At 39.8% G+C, this 23,164-nt stretch overlaps 1 protein-coding gene across 2 annotated transcripts in view; it reads right to left on the bottom strand.

Moving 5' to 3' along the window:
- Window positions 1–23,164, bottom strand: part of prkcab (protein kinase C, alpha, b) — a 227,180-nt gene that overhangs the window by 42,198 nt on the left and 161,818 nt on the right. For both annotated transcript variants that reach the window (XM_059549266.1, XM_059549271.1), the window contains exons 4-7: window positions 12,443–12,554; window positions 8,504–8,632; window positions 1,140–1,296; window positions 932–1,066 (exon numbers count right to left, since the gene is read on the bottom strand). In XM_059549266.1, coding sequence (XP_059405249.1) covers window positions 932–1,066; window positions 1,140–1,296; window positions 8,504–8,632; window positions 12,443–12,554 — 533 coding nt within the window. The remainder of the gene's footprint in view (window positions 1–931; window positions 1,067–1,139; window positions 1,297–8,503; window positions 8,633–12,442; window positions 12,555–23,164) is intronic.

Genomic DNA, 23,164 nt, shown 5'->3' with positions numbered 1-23,164 from the left:
AAAATCTAAAACATTCCTCAAAATGAATAAAAAACACAAAAACTCAGAATATGACATGGACCTGCAAATAATAAAATCTCTGAAATAACACAATTATCCATTATGTATTTAATCCCATTTTATTAATCTATGTCTTTGCTGCTGATCCACTTCAACCATACTTATAAGCAAAACTTTCTTTACATTCACATTTCATTTCTGGTGTGAAAATGTATGTAAAATGTGTAAAAGTTCTGGCCTTTTACATTTGCCAAAAAACTTTTTATATTAAAACAAACAAACAAATTCAACCCAGATGAGAAAAAGTAACGCAAAAGCAATGTAACACATTACTTTCCATAAATGTAACTAACACATTCAGTTACTTTTTAGGCAGTAACACAATACTGTAATGCATTACTTAAAAAAAAACAAAAAAAACCTGTATATACAATTGTGATCTTTAACTATTTATTGAACATTAGTGTCTTTTACTATATTGCAGTTCCGGTCATTTTTATACAATAATGACTGTGTGCTACATGTTACACTGCACCTAAGAACCTGTGGTAAAATCACTGTAAAGCATGTCCTTTTATGGTTTATTGCCTGAATAAGCACTGTAGTGTGAAAGCACCAATTAAACTCAAAATACAGGAATAACATGATAGATTTATACTGAAATATTAGCCACTGTATTAAAATAATTATCTGTTTTTGCATTTCAACATATTTTACATTTTACATTATACTGTGTTAACCTAACTGAGACTTGTTATAGCACTTATATATCATTGCTCTTTTTGTTGTTTTTGATTGCTTCCACTGTCCTCATCTGTAAATCGCTTTGGATAAAAGCGTCTGCTAAATGAATAAATGTAAATGTAAATGTAAATAAAAGTGAGAAAAACAACATTTTGCTGTATTTTTGGTGCCAGTGTATTTGACTCACCAGCCACACAGAGGAGCTTTGATCAGCTCAGACACACCAAAGGACATGGAGCCCATGAAGTCATTACGGGTGGTTCTGTCCCAATCCCACACCTCCACGGACAGACGGCGCTCCTTATCCGATGGCTTTAACTTACTGCACACAAACATGCATGAGAAAACTCATCTACAGTGCTGTGAAAGTGTGTGTTTACCGCTGGCAGACTCACAAGATGAAGGACTCGTTCCAGGTGGGGTTGAGCGAGGAGCGGATGGTGCGGGTCTTCTGCTTGGTCTCATTCTTGGGGTCCGGGATGAGTTTGAGCTTCACATACGGGTCTGACAGACCATTGGGGTCCATGGGAATCAGATTTCGGGCCTCACCCACTGATTAAAGAGACAGAAACCAAATCTCTTCAAACACACAAACTTCAAGTACATTAGCAAGTTTACTGCTAAGTGATTCTCAGACAGCAACAAAGACGGTGAATTAGCATTTGATGCTGCATTTCTATTAATGACCAAAAGGGGGAGACGTGTCTCTTTAGTTTTTCTCACAGAAACATTAGGAAGCAACTTAACAGAGCTCACTCCAAAAACACTTGAATGTTTGGACAACATCACTCAATTCTCTCTAATGCACAGAAAACTCATTCCCAAGGTCTGAGAGTGTTAGTGATAGTGGACATTAATTAGACTCTCCACATCGCCTACACTTGGTAACTGACAGAGAGACATCAACAAGAATCAAGGCTTTTTCTGCGGCTGTTGCTTAGATACAACATCTACGAGGAGCGTCGCGCTCATCCGTTTGCTTCCTCAGGCTTTTCTGATGGAAGAAGATCCACCGCTGTTAATTCCAGCTGAATCTCCTTTTTATGTCTTTAAACATAGTCTTGTGGAAATTATATTAGTGTCAAAAGGTTTTCCGGAAAAAAATAAGAAGATTATTTTTTTTTACATGTAATGACAGTCTGATTATGAAAACAGCATAATTATTAACCATTCAAAGCAACTGCATTTGATTTACTAGATCAGTTGATCTACTGTGTACTGTAGTTAGGGTTAATGATTTTAACAAACCCCTAACTTTATTGTACAGTCGCACACTGTTTGTAATAAATGATTCTTCAGATCATGTGACTTGTTGTAAAGAGGAGTTTTATTACTTTACTAAGCAAATAATCATATATTTTTAATCTGACAATGCCATAAAATCATCTAGATAATGTAGCAACATGCTAAAAACACTTTATACTGTAGCAACCACTGAGTATTGACACAGCTTTCATGAATTGATTATCAATATCATTACATTGTAATTTGTAAACTGCCCTCAACTAATACTGTATATACAGAGAACCATGTCAGTTGGTACATTAATATAATATCAAATTGGTAATACTTTATTTGAAGTGGCTTATTAGCATGCATATTACTTTAGCATATTGGCTGTTTATTAGTGCTTATAAATCACATCACAAGTGTGGCATCATAATTCTTTCATCTTAGTTATTAATCAAGTGAGTTTTTTATTTATTTATTTATTTTTAGTTCTGAAGGCCAGAGTTGGTATTTGGCATCAGCGCCTTGAAAAATGCATTTGAATCTATGGCTGATAAAACATTATGAAATTATCATAATCTTTCCTCTTCATATTGCTGCTGCATTACTAGCAAAGTTGCCCATATTATGTCATCCTGAACTTCAGTAAAACATATCTTACTGATGTCGACAGAGAGCAGAATGAATTCCTAAAACTTAATCTTCAAAGGCTATTTTTACGTGTGCTTTTCCATGGATGCTCAAATCGCACAAATAGCCTGAGAAATTCAGATGTGCTGTTACATAACGTCCAAATGTCCAGTCCACGGCATGCTGGGTAATCTGATAATGCAGTCAGGTGAGCTTGTTTCTTCCCATTGTTTCAGCCAAGACTCCTCCGTCTGACTGCAGCCCAGAATAAACAAATTTTAATACAATAACAGCAATAAATCTCCACAGATCTCCACAGTGCATTTGGTGTCTGTATGAGATACTTAACCTGCAAGAAATACGAATAAACACTGTTTCCAGAATAAGGAGATGAAACAATGCATAACACTTTTCATGCCCACAGAGTCAATGATACCACGCATCTTCATACTTCCATTCGATGACCCATCAACACTACCTCGACCAGCATGCCACATCTATACTGTCAAAGGCCTGATCTAATATCTGGCAGCGAGAACAAAATGAGTCATAGATAAAATAAAACCACACAAAAGTATGGCAGGAAGTGAATTCCAACTGGCCGACGCTAAATATAAAATCCTAAAAGAAGACAAACAGACTCCAGAAGTTCAGATCTACAGAGCGATCAGAACTAGTGTGAGGTCTCATATGCAATAATGCGGGTTCATATCACAAGCAAAATGCAATAAACCGCATGTGAAAGGACTGTGACTTGTAAGTAAAAAACCCTGTGTTATAAGTGGTGTTGATAAATCATTTACTAAATAAAACCAAGAGGAAACGATATATGCATGTTAAAAAGAGACCAGAGTTTTGTCTCTAAAGAATTGTAGCTAACTTTTTTCAGCATCTCTTATGTGCAGTGTCTCTCATGTTCCTTCACTGTTTGGCTAGGGCCACCAATGCACTAGATTTAGAGTAATCATACTTTATTTTTTTTTATCCATGACTTTACCGAGACCTATCCAGTCATTTGTGATTACAAATTAATGTTGTCGTTGTTGTTAAGGTTTTTTTTTTTTTTTCCACAACCATTTTGATTGAGAAAATTCACAAATCACTTGATCTAAAGAACAACTCAGACATCAAAAATTACTATGGATTGCAACCAAGTTTTAGTCTAAAGCGCAATATCTAGCTAAACAAACAAACAAAAAACATTACAATTACAAAGTTTGATGTCAGTAAAATAAAATAAACATTTTACAAGAAGGCTCTTATGCAAACCAAAGGTGCATTTATTTGATTGATAATACAGAATGAACACATACTGTAAATATTATTAGTTTAAAATGTTTTGTTTTTTAATATATTTAAAAATTGAATGTATTCCTTTATTTCATTACTCCAGTCTTCAGTGACACCTGAAGTCAGTCTAACATGCTGATTTGCTGCTCAAGTAACATTTCCTATTTTCAATAATTTCTTATTATCAGATTGTGCTGCTTAATATTTTTGTAAAAATGTGGAATGTGGAATGTTCTACATTATGATGTTATTGTGTGGATAAACATTACCTACAAAGATGATCAACCCCTGCTTCTACATCACTGCCTGTTTAGCCCCACCCACTGATTTGTGCATGTTGTATAAATAAAGAGAGAGGTGAATTGAGGTCCATGCAGAGACCAAACGATAAAGATGGTTTTGAAGACAAAAAGTGCCAAGTTCTGGAAAAACAGTGTTTGCATTGCTTTCCTTCTGATCCTAATATAAGGAAAAAGTGAATGAACTTTATTTTAAATGAAGATCCAGCCTGCGTTAGTTGTCTCTTTTTACAGATCGCTTGATATGTACATATGCGTTTTAACCTATATCACAGCAGCGTCCATCAGTAAGGACGTAGGCTTTAAAACATACAGTGAGCATTTTCATTTCCGAGTTTACAATCTGCCAAGAAAATTTTCAAATATTTCCAGGATTTCCATGATCGTGGGAACCATGTGGATTGTGTAAGAGCAGCAGCTCATATCTCATTGGTCAGTTATTTTTGTCATAGGAAGTAAAAAAGAAGAAAAAGATAATGTCTATCGCAATAGTTAAACTATCAACAATATAAGACACCTCCACAGAGGACAGCTTGTGTCAGCTTGCTGCATTGATTGAGAGTTTTAGATACTATACAGGCAGGAAATGGCCAGCCCCATGGGAAATTTGCCTTTGTGGCAGACGCCGTGGGTCATACTTCTTTACAGCAGGTATCTGGTTCTCCACATTACAACCAACAAAGGCAGCTATAGAAGAATGACCTGCTGACAAGATCTTAAACAAATATGAATTTCCATTCTGGTTTATTCTGGTGTAATACTAGTACCTGAGTAGTCATGCTGTTGAAGTTAAAAAGTGAAAATGTGAAGTTAAAAATCATGATCGGTCTAAGAAAACTGGTTGACCAAACACTTCAAGCTAGCAATTCTTGTTTCAACCAATTGTTTCATATATTTTCAACCTATTTAAACGATGATCCATATTTAACTAATACCCTGCACTGAAAAGCATGACAGAAGAAATTATGACTAACGTAGTATAATTAGGGATGACTGAATGGTTCAGCCAAGTTCACAAAACCACTTTCGCATCAACCATATGGACAGAACTCTGATGTCTGATGCACTCAGGTCTGCACCGAAAGCATCTTAGAGTGTGAGAAAAAAGAGGAAACCCAGCCTGAGGGTGTATTTGTGCGTGTTTGTTGTGTGCAGGATGTGTGCACATGAATGCTGCTGTGTTCTTGGCTGGACAAATTTAATCAAGTTCACCTCAGAGCAGTGAACTCACAAACCCCATGAAGAACCCAGTCATATTATTTACAGTTCCTGGCATACGACCTCCTTAGAAACAACATATGTGTGTTAATATTTCCCTTGAATATAGCTAATATAGTTTGATGAGCAACATTTTAGTATAGGGACAAATTCTTACTAGTTGCTTAATAGCATGCCTATTAATATATTGTCTGTTTATTAGCACTTATAAAGTACATATTCTGCATGAGCATATTCTACATCCCTAATTCTACCCAATACCTGACCTTAACAACTACCTTACTAACTATTAAAAAGCAGCAAATTGGGAGTTTATTGAAACAAAAGTCGTAGTTAATGGTTTGTTAATAGCGAGAATTGGACCTTAAAATTAAAGTGTGACCTAATGCTCACAACTCAAAACCCATAGCTCTTCCATTCATAATTTGAATTTAAAAGGATGGTTCTCTCCAAATGACAATTCTGTCATCATTCGTTCCAAACCCATAAGATTTTAATTCATCTTCAAAACACGAATGAAGTCATTTTTAATAAAAACTGAGAGCTTTATCATTCTCCTAAAAGACCAGGATGTCAAAAGTTTCAAGCTCCAAGAAGGTCATAAAGGCCTCATAAAAGCAATTCATATGAAGATATTTTGTTTCCACATGAAAATCAATCACATCGATCCATGAAAAAGAGGTTAAATCACTGGAGTAACATGGATTACTTTTACAATGCCTTTATGACCTTTTGGAGCTTGAAACTTGATTGCCTAAATCTTTAATAGATTAACAGAAATTACCTAGGTTTTCTAAAGAAGATCAAATGTTTTATGGGTTTAGAACAACATGAATGTGAGTAAAATAACTATCCTGAGAAGATGGAAAACAAAACTAAAAAACAAATGAAACTAATGTTTTAGTGTGTGTGTGTGTGTGTGTGTGTGTGGTGAAAAAAACCATTGACTAACATCATCAAGTGCAATTCAGGGGGAAATAAAACAGAATAGAATATGGCTCCTTCATCACTAGAATCAAAATTGATGACTTTTATTAACTGCAGAACTTGCTGAACAGGTCTCATGGTGAATCCTCCAGATGTATACAGTAATTATCAATGGATCAGTGTGAAGGCCCTGTTTGACTTCAGCATGTCTGTGTGTGTAAGGTCAGAGATAAACAGAAATGATATTCTCACAGCAGGGAAGAGGTGCCAGCTCACAGGAATCTGTTCACTGGAGCAAGAGTCTCTGAGCGGCCACAGGCTGGCATAGCCTACATGTCTCCTCCTCCACATAAACCCCACCATCACACCAGCTAGGCATCAGGCCAGACATCTGGCACTTAAGCTCCCTCATACCTGCTGCCCGCCCGTGTCCTGCTGTGACCCTGAGTTCTCCACACACACACACACACACACACATACACATGCTCAATATCTAAATCCACTCAACCCCTAACACATGACCTACCATGATAGCTTAATGCTAACTTGCAGTTTGTGGAAAAAACAGCATCAAAGTATTATAAAATCTGAGTAATAAGACTAATGTGAACTTGCAAGGACCATGCAAACATATAAAATAGAAACATTATGCGAATTATACTAATAATTTAGAAGCATTCAAATGACGTGACGTGACGTGACATTCAGCCAAGTATGGTGACCCATACTCAGAATTTGTGCTCTGCATTTAACCCATCCAAAGTGCACACACACAGAGCAGTGAACACACACACACACACTGTGAGCACACACCCGGAGCAGTGGGCAGCCATTTATGCTGCGGCACCCGGGGAGCAGTTGGGGGTTCGATACCTTGCTCAAGGGCACCTAAGTCGTGGTATTGAAGGTGGAGAGAGAACTGTACATGCACTCCCACCACCTACAATTCCTGCCAGCCCGGGACTCGAACTCACAACCTTTCGATTGGGAGTCCGACTCTCTAACCATTAGGCCACGACTTGGACGTGACAAGGACTATTTGGATAAATATAAATTTTAGACTAAACAAATTTCATGTACACGCATAGGGGTCAGATTTTTTTGCCTCAATAAACTCCTAATTTGTTTCTTATTAATAGCTAGTAAGATAGTTGTTAAGTTAAGGTACGGGGTAGGTTTAAGGTATCTAAAATATGGTTATGCAGAATAAAGCATTTAAATGTGCCTTCTATGTAGACTACTAATAAACAACCAATACGCTAGTAATATGTATGCTAATAAACAAGTAAATAATAAATCATGCAATGTGATTTACTAAGCTTTCCAGTAGTAAGTTTACTGGTATTTGCACCAGTATTTAACTCCCAAATACAAACACCCAAACGCATGTCTTAACTTATTTTCACTTGGGTTGTTAGCACATTACACACACCTGATTATCATCCCCCTCTGCTTGTTTGCTACCCTTCACTAATTTACGCAGCTCTCTGTAAATTGCATTGGTCTTTATGGAAATTAAATGGCTGTGTCTGTGTTTTTTAATTTGCACACTGACAGTAGATGAGCCTCAGTAATTTTCACTCATTTTGGTGCTATTATGAGATTGCTGCTAATTTGACGTTTAGTAAATCTGTCCTTAGGAAACTTTCTACAGGCCAGTGGTTCAGGTTTTTACTTGCTCTGACAAACAAACAAACAAGCAAACAAACAAACAAACAAACAAAAAAAACTATAAAACAGATTAATCTATATTAAATTTGCAACAGTAATTCTGTAAAGAGCACAGTGAGTGTTTGTTTTATTTTTATTTAGTTTTTTTTTTTACATTAAGAAAACAGACAACAGCAGGTATATTAGGCTTCTGTCACTTTTAAGACCTGATTCACATATCCAATAAACTGGCACATAGCAGATTTTCTCCAAACTGTGTAGATACTTTAGCTGTAACTGACTGTGTGCCAAGATTGGGATTTTTTTCATTATTTTCTGTGTATTGTCCAGGTCAAGTGTGTCAAGGTCAAATAAATAAATTTAGTACTTACGTGATTTCTGAGAGTTGGCTTTTTGTGTGAAGATTTTAGGTAAGCAGTAATATGACTAAATAAAATCTTTCAGGCAGATATTGTACAAGACAAGGGTATTCCCAGTTCATGCTGGATGCTGACCTGTGACGTGAAGTCTGTCTCCGCTGACCTCAATCTTGAGGAAAAGTCTTCCTCTGCGTTCAGTGTGGTCGGTCCCGCACAGACTTGGCACGTTCATCACACACTGCTTATGAACGTTCATGTCACAGGCTGGGAATAAGAGAGAGAAACATCTGTAAACACTACGGGATTAGACATAATAAAGTCAACATGAAATGACATTCACAACCCAGTTCCCTTTCACAGTGTTTTCAACAGAACAGGGCAGTCAGTGTATATAGGGCTTGACTGAATTTATTGGGAATTGATTAAATTGTAATACGTTGTCTATATCCACAACAATTGATTTAACATAATGGCTCCCTTCCTCTGCTTGTAAATTTTCCTACCAAGGCTTAAAGAAAATGCATGATTTTACTTACATTTCTGCTCAAAACTGTATGAATCATGGCAGTTTTTAGTTAAAATGATCACTAAGGGCTGTAAAACTTTGACAACTTTTATATATTTTCACACAAAGTATGATTTACAGGGCCAGAGTTCAATTAAGATTAAGATTTTCCCCACAATATTATGTTATGACTTTAAAACATGCTGGGATATTTGAAAAGTGATACTTTTGAACATTTGTGCCACATTTACAGCTTCATATGTAAGAGTTTTCTAATTCAGTAGGTTTGAACGGTAGCTCTCAAAATACGGTGTTGCACTTGTGAGGTAAAGAGTTCTTTTATAAAATCTCAAATTCTTGTAACCCAGACACTCAGTGATGGTAAGGCAGCCATGGCGATGGGACATGGCATCTCCATATCCTCTTTCAGGGAACGAGGGTTACAATATGTAACCAAGATGTTCCCTTTCATTCGGTCACTCTCTATGTCATGTCGGTCACGTCAGGCCAGTCACTGTTGTCGTAGCACTACCCACTCAGTGAAATTGGATAATACTGGAAAAATGCTGGGAACAGGAACGTTGCAGAAGCCCCATCCTTCCCAAAGGAGGATTCGGAAGCACTTACACATATGAACCACCGTGTAGGTGCATATGGAAGATTAGAGGTGATTGTAACCCTCTTGGAAAATGGGTCTGAGTCTGCCAGAGAAACACAGGTTTTGAGGCAATACCGTGGACACATATGGGATCCATTTACAGTAAGTCTCTACATATGGAACTCAGCCCTCTACTGGTTCTCAAAGATTCATGGAGTGAGGGCCAGGCGCTGGATATTCCGCCATGTCTGGCTGCTGGGTGGATGGAGGAGCTTGATATAGTACAGACAATCTGGAACAGTTTTAGCAAGCCGACACTAAACCGGTGCCTCTCAGTGCCTCTACCCATTTGAGGTGGGGATACGGGCTCCACATGAAGGCTATAGAATCTAGCAGGTTTGCCCAACCTGCAGCTCTACAAATACCTGTCAACGAGGTGCCATGAGCCAGCACCCAGAAGGATGCAACACTTCTAGTAGAGTGAGCTCCAAACGTGAATGGGCAGAGCACACCCTGTGCCTGATAAGCCAGGGTGATGGCATCCACTATCCAGTGGGCCATCCTCTGCTTGGAGATGGCATTCCCCTTCTGCTGGCCTCAGTGACAGACAAAGAGCTGGTCTGAGGTCCTAAAGCTTTGCGTCCAGTCTATGTATCATCTCAAGGCTCAGATGGGACAAAGCAAATCTAGGGATGGGTCTGCCTCCTCCAGGGGCAGCGCTTGCAGGCTCACCACCTGATCCCTGAAGGGAGTAGTGGGAACGGCCGAATCGTTGACCGAAAATGTGTGCAGGTCCCCTACACTCTTGATGGCGGCCAATGGAATCAACTGAATGCAAAGGCTCAAATGGGACCCGCTATAGTACTTCGAGCACCAGAGACAGGTCCCAAGAAGGTATAGAGGGAGCTTGAGGAGGGTTCAAACTTCTGCTGCCATGCCCACCTCAGAAATTGGCCATGAAGCCAGTGCTGAAGTGGTCTCATATGAAGCAACCCCAGTGGGGTCACTGCCGCAGCAGCTTCCATATGCTCCAGGAGCCTCTAAAAAAGTGTTTCAGTGGGACAGCCATCCTGCCTTTAAATTAATTCAAGCAGCTCAACACAGACTGAGCATGTTCCTTTGTGAGGCATGCTGTCTGTTTGACTGAATCCAACACCCTGCTCTCTCAGGGGAACAAAAGCCCCCTCCGTAACTTTTGTGAAGACACAGGGGGACAGGTACAGCTAAAAGAGCAGGCCCTTGTACCTCTAACACAAACTGCATAAAAGGTCTGTAGCAACACCGATGTACCCGCAGTAAGGCAGCAAGGTGGAACGCAGGGACCCGGCTCGGGCAGCTCATGGACCGATTGAAAGTGGACAAAAGATTCTCTGCCCGGCCCAACTCCGGGGTAGGGAGTAGTGCATTCTCCATTTCCCGAAGAGCAGCTCCCACCATCTATGGGTCGCCTGGCTCAGGGCCTCTTGCTCTTCCACTTGCCTGGGGCTGGATATGTCGAATCACCTCAGTCTGCTTCTGTGTAGCAGAGAACTGTCGGGCGAAGCTCTCAACTACATCTCTGAAGAGGCCGGTCTGGGACAAAGGGACATTAAGGAACCAAATTTTGTCATGTCCCACATGTTGGCCAGACACAGCCAGAGATGATGCTCCTGGACCACAAGTGTGGACATCACACGACACAGAGAATCATGACATTTGTCGCTCGGAGGATGAGGTCAGCTGTGTTTGTTGTTCCTTCAGAATTTCCGGATCATGACCATCCTCGTGCAGGTCCTTCAGTGCCTGGTGGAGCTGCATTAATGCCATGGAGTATAAGGCGGTGGCAGCCTGTCCGCAGACAGCATAAGCACTTTAGGGTTGGGCTTGGTGTAGTGGGTATGTTTTTTTACAACATGGTATAGAGCATTAACCCTTTAGGATCACTCCCTGCACATTTATATTCTTAACCACTGCAAATAAGTGCCTGAACCAACAAGATAAAAAAATAGCCAAAGTCACGTATTGAACACACATTTAAGTGGGCATTCAGTGGGCATTTAACTTTGAAACTGCCACTAAACATGCAGTAATATCAGTTTTGCAAAAACGTTGCCACAAGCACATATTTTCAACAAGACTGGGTTTTCATTTTCTCTTTGTGGTTTTAAAAAAAATAAGCGTAGCAGCTGTACATAGGCCGCAAGCAAGAACTATGTTAGATGTAAAACTGACTTCCACAAAAATATGATTTTTCAAGGAAATATTTGTAAGAACATATGCAAATGTGCATCGTTTTGTCTAATCCACATCAACTTTTTATTTGTATGAACAAAGCTCCTGCCCATTATGAAAACCCTTTATCCTTTGAATTACATGCACTGATAAATTGTCCACATAAGACATGGAATTTGATTTTGAAGATGAACTTGAAGGATTTCAAGTTAACAACAAGCAAACCTTTTTTTTGGAGTGTTTTTACTTGGAAAGGTATATCAATATGGCTTTTGCTATTGGACAGCAGAACTAGGTCGGTGGCAGAGAATTTGTGTGTGTACCATGCTGAGGCTGAAGTTGATATGTGGAAATCACTGTGGTGTGTCTTCTCAGAGAGGTGTGGATGAACAGATTGCAAAAATGTAATTACAAACATGCTGCTATTCCCAAATAAAATACTTCAATCTGTTCTCATTAAAATCTGTGATAACATTCCCATTAGAGCCAGAGCGCTTGAGAGGAACAGGAATGTTCTGGTTCAAATGAAGGAGGCATCTATGCAAAATACAAATCTAAACACATTTGACCTCATAATGGTAGAGAAAAGCAGAATCAGAGGAATTTTGTAGGCCTTAGGCAGGAGCTGCCCTTTTATACTGATCTGAGGCCAGTTCCTTTTTATTTTGTTAAAGGTTTTATCAAGATTTGGAGAAAACAGTCTTGCAAGAGTGTAAAATGGCAACTTCCACCTGGGGCATAATGGGAGGTTCTCACTCACTGTCACATTTCATCCCTTGGTGGATGAGGCCATACAGCAGCGATCCGCAGTGGTCGCAGAAGGTGGGACTGCCGTAGGTGTGGATCTTGAACTTGTGCTTGCTTCTGGGATCCTGCAGAAAAGTAAAAAATAGAGGAATCATTTACAGCTGAACTAATGAAAGAGTTTATGGACAGTCTGATACAACACCCCCCCCCCCCCCCCTCCAAAAAAAAAATACTGAGCAAGAAACTAATTAGGTTATGACATATGGAAGATATACTGAGTTTCAATTAAGATACTTTGAAGCAAGTTCATATTGTGAAAGTGACATGACATACAGCCAAGTATGGTGACCCATACTCAGAATTCACACACACACACACCATGAACACAAACGTGGAGCAGTAGGCAGCCATTTATGCTGCAGCGCCCGGGGAGCAGTTGGGGGTTCGGAGCCTTGCTCAAGGACCCCTGGTCATGGTCTTGCTGGCCCAAGACTCAAACCCACAACCTTAGGGTTAGGAGTCAAACTCTCTAACCACTAAGCCACGACTTCCCCATTCATGTTTTTCATCATATGAACAAAGCAAACTATGGGGGGGACATTTTACAGATTTTATATTGAAAATCAAAAGTCTGACTACATGAAACCAGTTTTTGATTGTGTATACAGAGTAGAGAGTTTAATATTTCCTGCATAAAGTGAAACTGCTGCTTGCTGGTACTAAACTTAACACTGCTAAGGTGTTGTGGGTGGTTGCTTTTTCCACTCATTTTATCATGTGCTAGTTTAAAATCGTAAGTATGAGCTATAGTAACAGTGATGCTTGACTTAGCAAACAGCATTAATACGTAAAATCTTCCATGTGCCTCAATGAAATTGGGAGGAGCATCAAGGTGACCATTAACTGTGAACTAAAAAAAATTAAAGCAGTTACCTAACAGAGGCTGACTGCGACAACAGGTCAAACGCTTTGCTGCGGCTTCTGTCCAGAAGCAGGAAGTTAATCATAAGTCTGTGGGGTTATTTCACTGGGCAATGCAAATAGGGCAACCAATTAATCTGTCTCTGAGTGGTCTGAAATTAATGAGAATGTGAATTTAGTTGAGGGGGTCTCGAGTTTTCCCATAGCTGAACCATTAATCTGACATTAATAAAGAGCTGTCAGACTCTGGTTAAACTGCACATCAGAACTGCAAGGGAATGCTGAGTCAAGTATCACTGTTAGGAAGAGTTTCTATTTCTGTAACAGGAACTTGATCATCTCACAGCCAATTCAGCAAAGAAATGTTAGCTATATCACAGTTAAAAAATATTTTCTTACTTAAAATTTGTGTCTTTTTTCCATTACCAATATCTTAACATTCTTGAAACAAGATACATTATCTGGAGTAGAAAAAAGACTTAAGATAATAAAGATATAAAAAGATACAAAATATTAAAAAATTTATAAACTTTATGTTAGATTTTGTTTAAAACATGAAAAAAAAGCAATTTTTTTTTCCTTTTTTTTAAAGGGGTGGTTGATTGTGATTTCACCCTTTTAATGTTTGTTAGTGTGTAATGTTGCTGGTTGAGCATAAACAATACCTGCAAAGTTGCAGCGCTGAAAGTTGAATGCAAACGGAGATACCATCTTTTAAAATTCTGGCAGTTAAAAAAAAACTGCTCTTCATTAATAGTCTCTGCGTCTCTGGCTCAAATTGATTAGGGATATAGAGGATGTCATTGTTTACAAAACAACTGGAGCACATTCTGAGCTTGAGAGGGGTGGTATGTTCAGATGCGCTCGAGGAGGTTTAGCGAATCACAACACACTGAGCTAGATGACCAATCTCAGTGCATTGCGTATTTATGAGGGAAATAATAAAAGAAAATAAATTGAGACATTTCTCAGAGAAGAGACAGATCGGTATGGAATAAAGGTAAATTATGTGAAAAATAATGTGCTTTTTCAAAAAAAAAACAAAGCATTAACACGTAAGACTGCACCCCATGAACACAATCAAGCCTAAAAAAAACAGTATACCACCACTACAGCAAAAAGTAACAACATTTTGAATTTTATGTTATTTTTTTCAGAAAACAAGACTTAATATCTTCAGTCATTTTGCTTCTTGAAAAAAACCTTGAAAAAGGTTAGAGAAATTTTTACTGTGCCTGCTATAACAGTAATACCCACTCTCTCAAGAAAGAAACTCGTTGTCTTGAGCACAAATGGAGAAAAACAGTATGTCCAGCTATAGACAGGCTCTAAAAACTGCCAGGGCCAAGCATATCCACAAACTCATTGAAAATAACCAAAACAATCAAAGTTTTTTTTTATTTAGCACAGTGGCTAGATAAACAAATAACCAGACTCCACCTGATTCAAATATTCCATTAACATTTAATAGTAATGCCTTCATGAATTTCTTCACTGATAAAATAGATAACATCAGAAATACAATAGTAAATGTAGATTCTATAGTGTCAAATACTTCAGTTTCATCCATCGCACCCAAAAATAAACTGCAGTGCTTTATAACTATAGGACTACAGGAAGAGCCAAATAAACTTATCACTGCATCTAAACCAACAACATGTTCATTAGATCCTGTACCAAACAAAATTACTGAAAGAGATGTAACCTGTAGCCGAAGAACCGCTTCTCAGTATTATTAACTCATCGTTATCTTTAGGTCACATCTCAAAACCATTGAAGCCAGCAGTTATTAAGCCTCTTATTAAGAAATCACAACTAGATCCTAGTGAACTGGCAGATTATAGGCCCATTTCAAATCTTCCATTTATCTAAAAAAAATTAGAAAAGTTGTGTCCGCTCAATTGTGCTCCTTCCTACAAAAAAATTCTGTATGAAGAATTTCAGTCTGGTTTCAGGGCCACTATAGCACAGAAACTGCACTTGTTAAAATTACAAATGACTTGCTTCTTGAGTCAGATCAAGGCTGAATCTCATTGCTGGTTTTTCTTAATCTTAGTGCTGCATTCGACACCATAGATCGTGACATACTTATAGATCAATTACAAAACTATACAGGTATTGAAAGGCAGGCTGTAAGACGGTTTAGATCCTACCTGTCCGATCGCTACAACTTTGTTTATTTAAATGGGGAGTCATGTGATTTATCACCAGTAAAATATGGAGTGCCACAAGGATCTGTCCTAGGTCCTCTGCTATTTTCAATATACATGTTGCCCCTTGGTAATATTATTAGAAAAGAGAGTGTGTTAAAAATGTAAAAGATTGGATGACCAATAATTTTCTCCTATTAAATTCAGATAAGACAGAGATATTACTTATTGGACCAAAAAACAGTACACAGAATCTAGTAGCCTACAGTTTGCAACTAGACGGATGTAGTGTTACTTCCTCTACAGCCAAAAATTTGGGTGTTATATTAGACAGCAACTTGTCTTTTGAAAACCATATTTCCCATGTTACAAAAACTACAAGCTACAAAACATGTTACCGATTTCTGATGCAGAAAAGCTAGTTCATGCATTCATGACCTCTAGACTGGACTATTGTAATGCACTTCTAGGTGGTTGTCCTGCATCAATAAACAAGCTACAGGTAGTCCAAAATGCAGCGGCTAGAGTTCTTACCAGGTCAAGAAAATATGATCATATTACCCCAATTTTACAGTCTCTGCACTGGCTACCTATGTATACCCATATACCTATGTTCCGTATCAGTTACAATTTATTATTACTTACCTACAAGGCCCTAAATGGTTTAGCTCCTGCATACCTAACTAGCATTATACCATGCTACAATCCAACATGCTACCTAAGTTCCTAGGATAGCAAAGTCCACTAAAGGTGGTAGAGCGCATTTCTTTCCCAAACTCTGGAATATCCTTCCTGATAATGTTCGGGGTTCAGAGACCGTGGATTAATAGCGATGTTCGAGCAGCCTTGTCAGCCTTGCTCTGTACCGTATGAGCTAAATAACTTCTATGCTCGTTTCAAGGCTCACAACCCCGCCCACACAGAGAGCGCTCCCGCAGCTGCTGCAGAAGATGTGAGTGCACTCTCCGTCTCTGTCGCAGATGTAACCCGATCTTTCCGACGGGTAAATATCCGTATGGCTGCGGGTCCCGATGGCATCCCAGGCCGTGTGCTCCGAGCATGCGCATTCCAACTAGCCGGTGTTTTCACAGACATTTTCAACCTCTCCCTCTGTCTGTCTGTGGTTCCCTCGTGCTTCAAAAAATCTACCATTGTGCCCATAACAAAGAGAAACAAAATCACATGCTTAAAAGACTGGAGGCCCATTGCTCTCACACCCATCTTCAGTAAGTGTTTTGAGAAACTCGTCAGAGATTACATCTGCTCTGTGCTGCCTGCCTCACTGGACCCGCTACAATTTACATATCGCAGCAACTGTTCCACAGACGATGCTATTGCTTTCACCCTACATACTGCTCTCTCCCACCTGGAAAATAAGAACACCTATGTGAGAATGCTGTTTGTGGACTACAGCTCAGCATTTAACACCATAGTGCCTGCCACACTTGTTACAAAGCTCCAGACTCTGGGACTAAACAGATCTCTGTGCAGCTGGATCCTGGACTTCCTGACAGGCAGAAGTCAGGTGGTCAGAATGGGCAACAATACTTCATCCCCGCTGACCCTCAACACTGGTGCTCCTCAGGGCTGTGTCCTCAGCCCACTCCTGTACTTCCTGTACACACATGACTGTACAGCCACACACAGCTCCAACGTCATCGTCAAATTCGCTGATGACACAACGGTGATAGGCCTGATCACCAACAACGATGAGACAGCCTACAGAGAGGAGGTGAGCACCCTGACTAAATGGTGTGAGGAGAACCACCTCTCACTCAACATCGACAAGACCAAGGAGCTAGTGGTGGATTTCAGGAGACCGAGCAGAGAACACACACCCATCACCATCGACAGGACACCTGTGGAGCGAGTAAGCAGCTTCAAGTTCCTTGGCGTTAACATCAGCGAGGATCTCACCTGGTCTACACACACTGATGCAGTGCTGAAGAAGGCACACCAGCGCCTCTTCTTCCTGAGACGGCTGAGGAAGTTTGGAATGAGCCCCAGCATCCTCAGAACATTCTACACATGCACTATAGGGAGCATCCTGATGGGCTGCATCGCTGCCTGGTTTGGAAACAGCACCGCTGGCAACCGTATAGCTCTGTAAAGGGCCGACGAACTGCCAGCTACATTGTTGGAGGTGAGCTTCCCTCCCTCCAGGACATCCACACCAGGCGGTGCATAAGGAAAGCCCGGAGGATCATCAGTGACTCCAGCCACCCAACCCACGGACTGCTCTCTCTGCTGCCCTCCCTGCTGCGTCTCCGCAGCATCCGATCCCTCGCTAGCCGACTGAGGGATAGCTTTTTCCCTCAGGCTATCAGACTAATGAACAATCAGAACTAATACACCCTACAGCATACTCCCACAATATGGTATGCCACACACTGCACTTTAACGTTTACAGCTCAACACTGGACTAAACATACACACTGCTTTTAATACAATAACCTACCTGTTACCACCGGATACCATCCGATGCATATCCATGACATTCCTGTATCCAGTTCACGTACACTCTATTGCACCTTAGCATATTTTTATGTGTCTATATGTTTACAGAATGCAGAACGTGTACATTCTGTGTATAGTGTAAATTGTATAGTGCATATGGTCCATTGTACGGTGTAGTGTATAGTGTACATTCGTGTATAATGTTTAATCTGTAGTGCTAAGTGTATGTATGTACATATTTCGTATAATGTGTTGTGTTAACTGTAAGTTTGTCTAATAGTACACTGTGTGTGCTGACCATATGTATGTGCATATTGCACACTTTCACCTTTTGAAGTCTGTTTGTTTTATGTAAATAGTTTCTGCAATTTCTGGAGCAAGCTCCCAAGAATTTCACTCACTAAGGCACATGTGTTGTGACAATAAAAGTGACTTGACTTGACTTGAGACACTCTCTTTGTTTAAAACTAGATTAAAAACAATTCTCTTTTGCCAAGGATTCGAATAATGCATCTCATAATTTGTGACTGCAGTTGTATCTGATCAAATGTGCAGTATTATTCTTTAGCTTGGGTTAAACCAATTAATTTTACTTGGTTGGAACAGAAGCTACACTATGTCTCTATTTGTTTCTCTGTTTTGCCCCGGACTAGGATTTGCACAAGCTCCAGTCTGGATCCAGAACACCTGAGAAGAGATGATGCCAACCCTGAAACAACATACACAACTTACAAATATTGCTACAAGTGTGATTGCACCAGATAATAATTGCTGTTAATAGTGTTCATCTTCTGGTTGACTATGTCTTGTATTATTTTTCAGAAATTTCCTGTCATATGCACATAAATTGACAGTCACCACTGATAAGCTACTACAAAATATTGTAGAGACTTAATTTTCTTGCTTTGCAGTTGCTTTGCAATGATTTTTATCGTAAAAAGCACTATACAAATAAACTTGAATGGAATTGACTTGATTTGAATTGCTTCTCAAGTAAATATATTTAGATCCAAAAATATTTAGATATCTGTAATGCAGCAGTGCTCAATTCCAGTCCTCATACCCCCCTGCTCTGCACATTTTGTATGTTTCTCTTATCGCTTCTATTCGAAATAATTGCCCTGCGAAGTGGACATCACAGGATATTCCGCCATGATTCCAGTTTGAAGTGAATGCATATGTGTGAGTGTGCAAGACGTAATTTTTAATTCAGCATTTTCACAAAAGTTTCATGGTTACTTTGTTGTATGAATATCTGAACAGGCAATATTTTAACAGAAAAAGCAAAATTTTTAACAAAAATCTGAGAAAATTATGATTATATCATAATCATAAATCTGAGTCAGAACAGGGTTCAAAACAAGCTTGCTCAGGCATATACCACCTCCTGGGTCATATGCTATTGTTTTTTCTGCTTGTTCTTTGCCTGTGTTTTGTCCTGGATATTCTGTATTCTTGTAGAAGATGTGTAATAGCGCCCCTTACCATATAACAGTAAAAACTACTGAAACTTCTGTCAACAGTCAGGAAAGAGTTTAGGGTTGTATTGTACTTCAAGCTGCCTTGAAGGACAAGCAGAGGAGGAAGACGATGCCGCTCCGTGTCTCCTGAGAGTTCATCTTTACAGACTGAGATGATCGAAGGTCAAATATTATTTACATATTTAGTAATACAAGGCATGACATATTGCATACAAATCACTGCGAGAGCTTTTTTTTTCTTTTTCTTTTCTACTAATGCAGAGATCAAAAACATACAAAAGTATAAACATACATCACATAATATCCACCACCACAAAAAAAGAAGAAAAGAATAAAATAGAACTAAAGAGGGCCAAAATCTAAACAAAATTACACAAGGAGATCAAAGACTAAATTCTAAAGACTAAATTCTAACAGTCCTTATAGCTTTCTTATTAGTAGATACTGAGATTGCGTGATCAGCCGTGACTATTACAGCCGTGTATATACCACCCAGTGCGAACACAAAAGACGCGCTTTCTACATTGTATCAATCTGTGAGCTCAATGCAGGACTTAAACCCGGACTCTGCCTGTATAATCGGGGACGATTTCAATCAGGGCAAATTGAAGACAGTACTCCCACACTTTCATAAATATGTGGACTTTGCAACCAGGGGAGAAAACATTCCAGGTCTATTCCAACATCAAACAGGCATACAGAGCTGTTCCACACCCCCATCTGGGAAACTCGGACCATCTTTCTGTTATGCTAATGGCATCTTACAGGCCACTGTTGGTGAGGAACAAACCATCTGTGAAGCGGATTAGAACTTGGCCAGAGGGGGCTACCTCAGCGCTCCAAGACTGTTTTGACTGCACAGATTGGACTGTTCTTAAGAAGGCTGCCACTTCTAACCAGCATGTCAATATAACTGAATACAGTGAGTCTGTGACGGGATACATATCCAAATGCATGGAAGATGTGACCGTCATAAAACACATCACCACAAGGGCAAACGACAAACCATGGTTCACCAGGGAGGTATGTGAGCTCCTAAAAGCACGGATTGCACCTTTCAAGTTTGGAGACAAAGAGGCCCTCAGAACTGCCAGGGCCAACTTGAACCGAGGCCTGAGAGCAGCAAAATATGCCTATGGACAAAAAAATCCAGTCAAACTTTACTGATACAAAAGACCCTAAACGCCTATGGCAAGGCATCCAGTCAGTAACGGACTACAGGCCCACACTCTTACCGTGCGAGGACAGCACAGACTTCCTAAACTCACTCAATTCATTTTTCCGTCGTTTTGAGGAAAACAACAACACCACTCCGACAAAAGCTCTACACTGCTTGGACAATGCAACTCTTCAACTTGACCCTGCCGACGTGCGGAGGACTCTTCAAAAGGTGAACCCCAGGAAGGCTGCTGGTCCTGATAATATACCTGGGCATGTGCTTAGAGACTGTGCTAACTCACTTATAGACGTTCTCACAGATATCTTTAACATCTCTCTGAGCAAAGCCATCATACCAGAATGCTTTAAAGCCACTACTATCATACCGCTACCAAAGAAATCACCAGCCACAACACTGGACGATTACCGGCCTATAGCACTCACGCCCATTATGATGAAGTGCTTTGAAAGGCTGGTCAAGGCTCACATAACATCTAGCCTACCTGCCACATTTGACCCTTTCCAGTTTGCATACCGTCCCAAGCGCTCCACTGATGATGCCATAGCAACAGCACTTCACCTCAGTCTGGCTCATCTGGAGAACAAAAACAGCTGTGTGCGGATGTGCGACTTCAGCTCTGCCTTCAATACAGTTATCCCTCAACATCTGGTGAATAAACTCAGTGCTGTATGCATCAGCACCCCACTTTGCAACTGGCTACTAGACTTTATCACCAACAGACCACAGACAGTAAGAGTTGGCAAAAACTCTTCACAGACCACCATCATGAACACTGGAGTTCCTCAAGGTTGTGTGTTGAGTCCTCTGCTGTTTACACTGATGACTCATGACTGTTGTGCCAGATACAACTCAAACCACATCATCAAGTTTGCAGACGACACGACAGTGGTGGGCCTCATCAGCAACGACGACGACTCCGCATACAGAGATGAGGTACACCAACTCATTAATTGGTGTGACACTAACAATTTACATCTTAATGTTAATAAAACAAAGGAAATGATGAGAAGAGCCAATCTCCCCCCACTGGCACTCACTACCTTCTACAGGGGTGCCATTGAGAGCATCCTCACCAGCAGTCTCTCAGTCTGGTATGGTAGCTGCACTGTTGCTGACCGGAAAGCTCTACAGAGGGTGGTGAGGTCAGCTGAGAAGATCATCGAATCAGCTCAACCATCCATCCAGGACATATACCCATCCCGTTGCCACAAAAGAGCCACCAATATCATCAAAGACTCCACCCGCCCCACACACAAACTGTTCACCCTCCTACCATCTGGCAAACGCTACAGCAGTATGCGTTGCAGGACTACCAGGCTCAGCAATAGTTTTTTCCCACAAGCCATCAGACTGCTCAACTCACTCATGAAAACTGGATTATAACACCCCCCCACAACCCACACACACAAAGACCTGTGAGACTGTGGAAAAGGCATACTCAATGTTCGCAAAATACTCATATGCACATATGCCAATATCCCCTTGCACAAGAATGTAACAAGTTTACAAAACTTATTTATTTTCATGCTGCTACTTGCACTTTGCCATATTGCACTTTATATTGCACTACAGTAAAATACCTTAACCTGACTATATTCTGAAACTCTGTGATAGTCTGGAAACTGTAAGCTCACTGTAGGCCATATGCTATGTTGATCAGTCTATTTGTTGAATATCTATTTGCACTTGTTTAGTGGTGTCCTATGTTTAGTCGTATGTTTAGTTTATGCTTAGTATGTGTCAAATCTTGTTTTAATATTGCACATTGGATGGACATTGTATGGGAGAAACGCAATTTCAGTCTGCTGCGTAATGTACTGTTGCATGGTTGATTGACAATAAAGTTGACTTGAACTTGAACTTGATTACATTCAAATAGTTTTCCATTTCTTTTAGGGAAACAGAGAAGACAGGTTTACAGTTGGAGAATTTACATTTGTGAATGTGAAATTTGTTTAGTGAAAAAATTTATAACAAAACTGATATTTTCGTTTGTGGGGTCGGAGTCATAATACGCAAATATAATGTTTTTCATATGTACTGAGAAGCCTGGCAAAATCTTACACTTGACAAACACACCAATATCATCCCAAAGTTTCTGAGTGTAGTGACATGACCAAAATAAGTGTACAGTTTCTTCAGAACTCGAACAAAAAGAGCTTGTAAGATCAATGTCAGATATAAATCTTTGTATAAATTGTCTGTGAACAATAATTTTTTGCGGTAGAGACCAGATTTAATCACCGCAAGAGCTTTCCAATATGCGCGCCACTGAGTGGCGTCTGTATTTCCTGGTCAGAGCACCTCTCCATCAAAAGCTCACTATCCAATCAGAGTAGATCATTGTTAAGCCCACCCCCACGAGAAGTTTGTGTCAAAACACCAAACGAAAAACTGCGAAGCACAAGCGAAATCTGTGGCAATGCATTCAGAATCCACGATTAGCGAAAACGAATCTTTGAAAAACATTAACAAAGAATGAAGCATATTTGAAGAGCCTGTTAATTTGTGTGACTGAGTTAATTTTTTTCATTTTCATTGTGTTT

Source organism: Carassius carassius, chromosome 1 (assembly GCF_963082965.1).
Source record: "Carassius carassius chromosome 1, fCarCar2.1, whole genome shotgun sequence".
NCBI classification, from domain to species: Eukaryota; Metazoa; Chordata; class Actinopteri; order Cypriniformes; family Cyprinidae; genus Carassius; species Carassius carassius.
The sequence above is the reverse complement of the archived record's forward strand: the minus strand, read 5'-3'. Positions and strand labels throughout refer to the sequence as shown.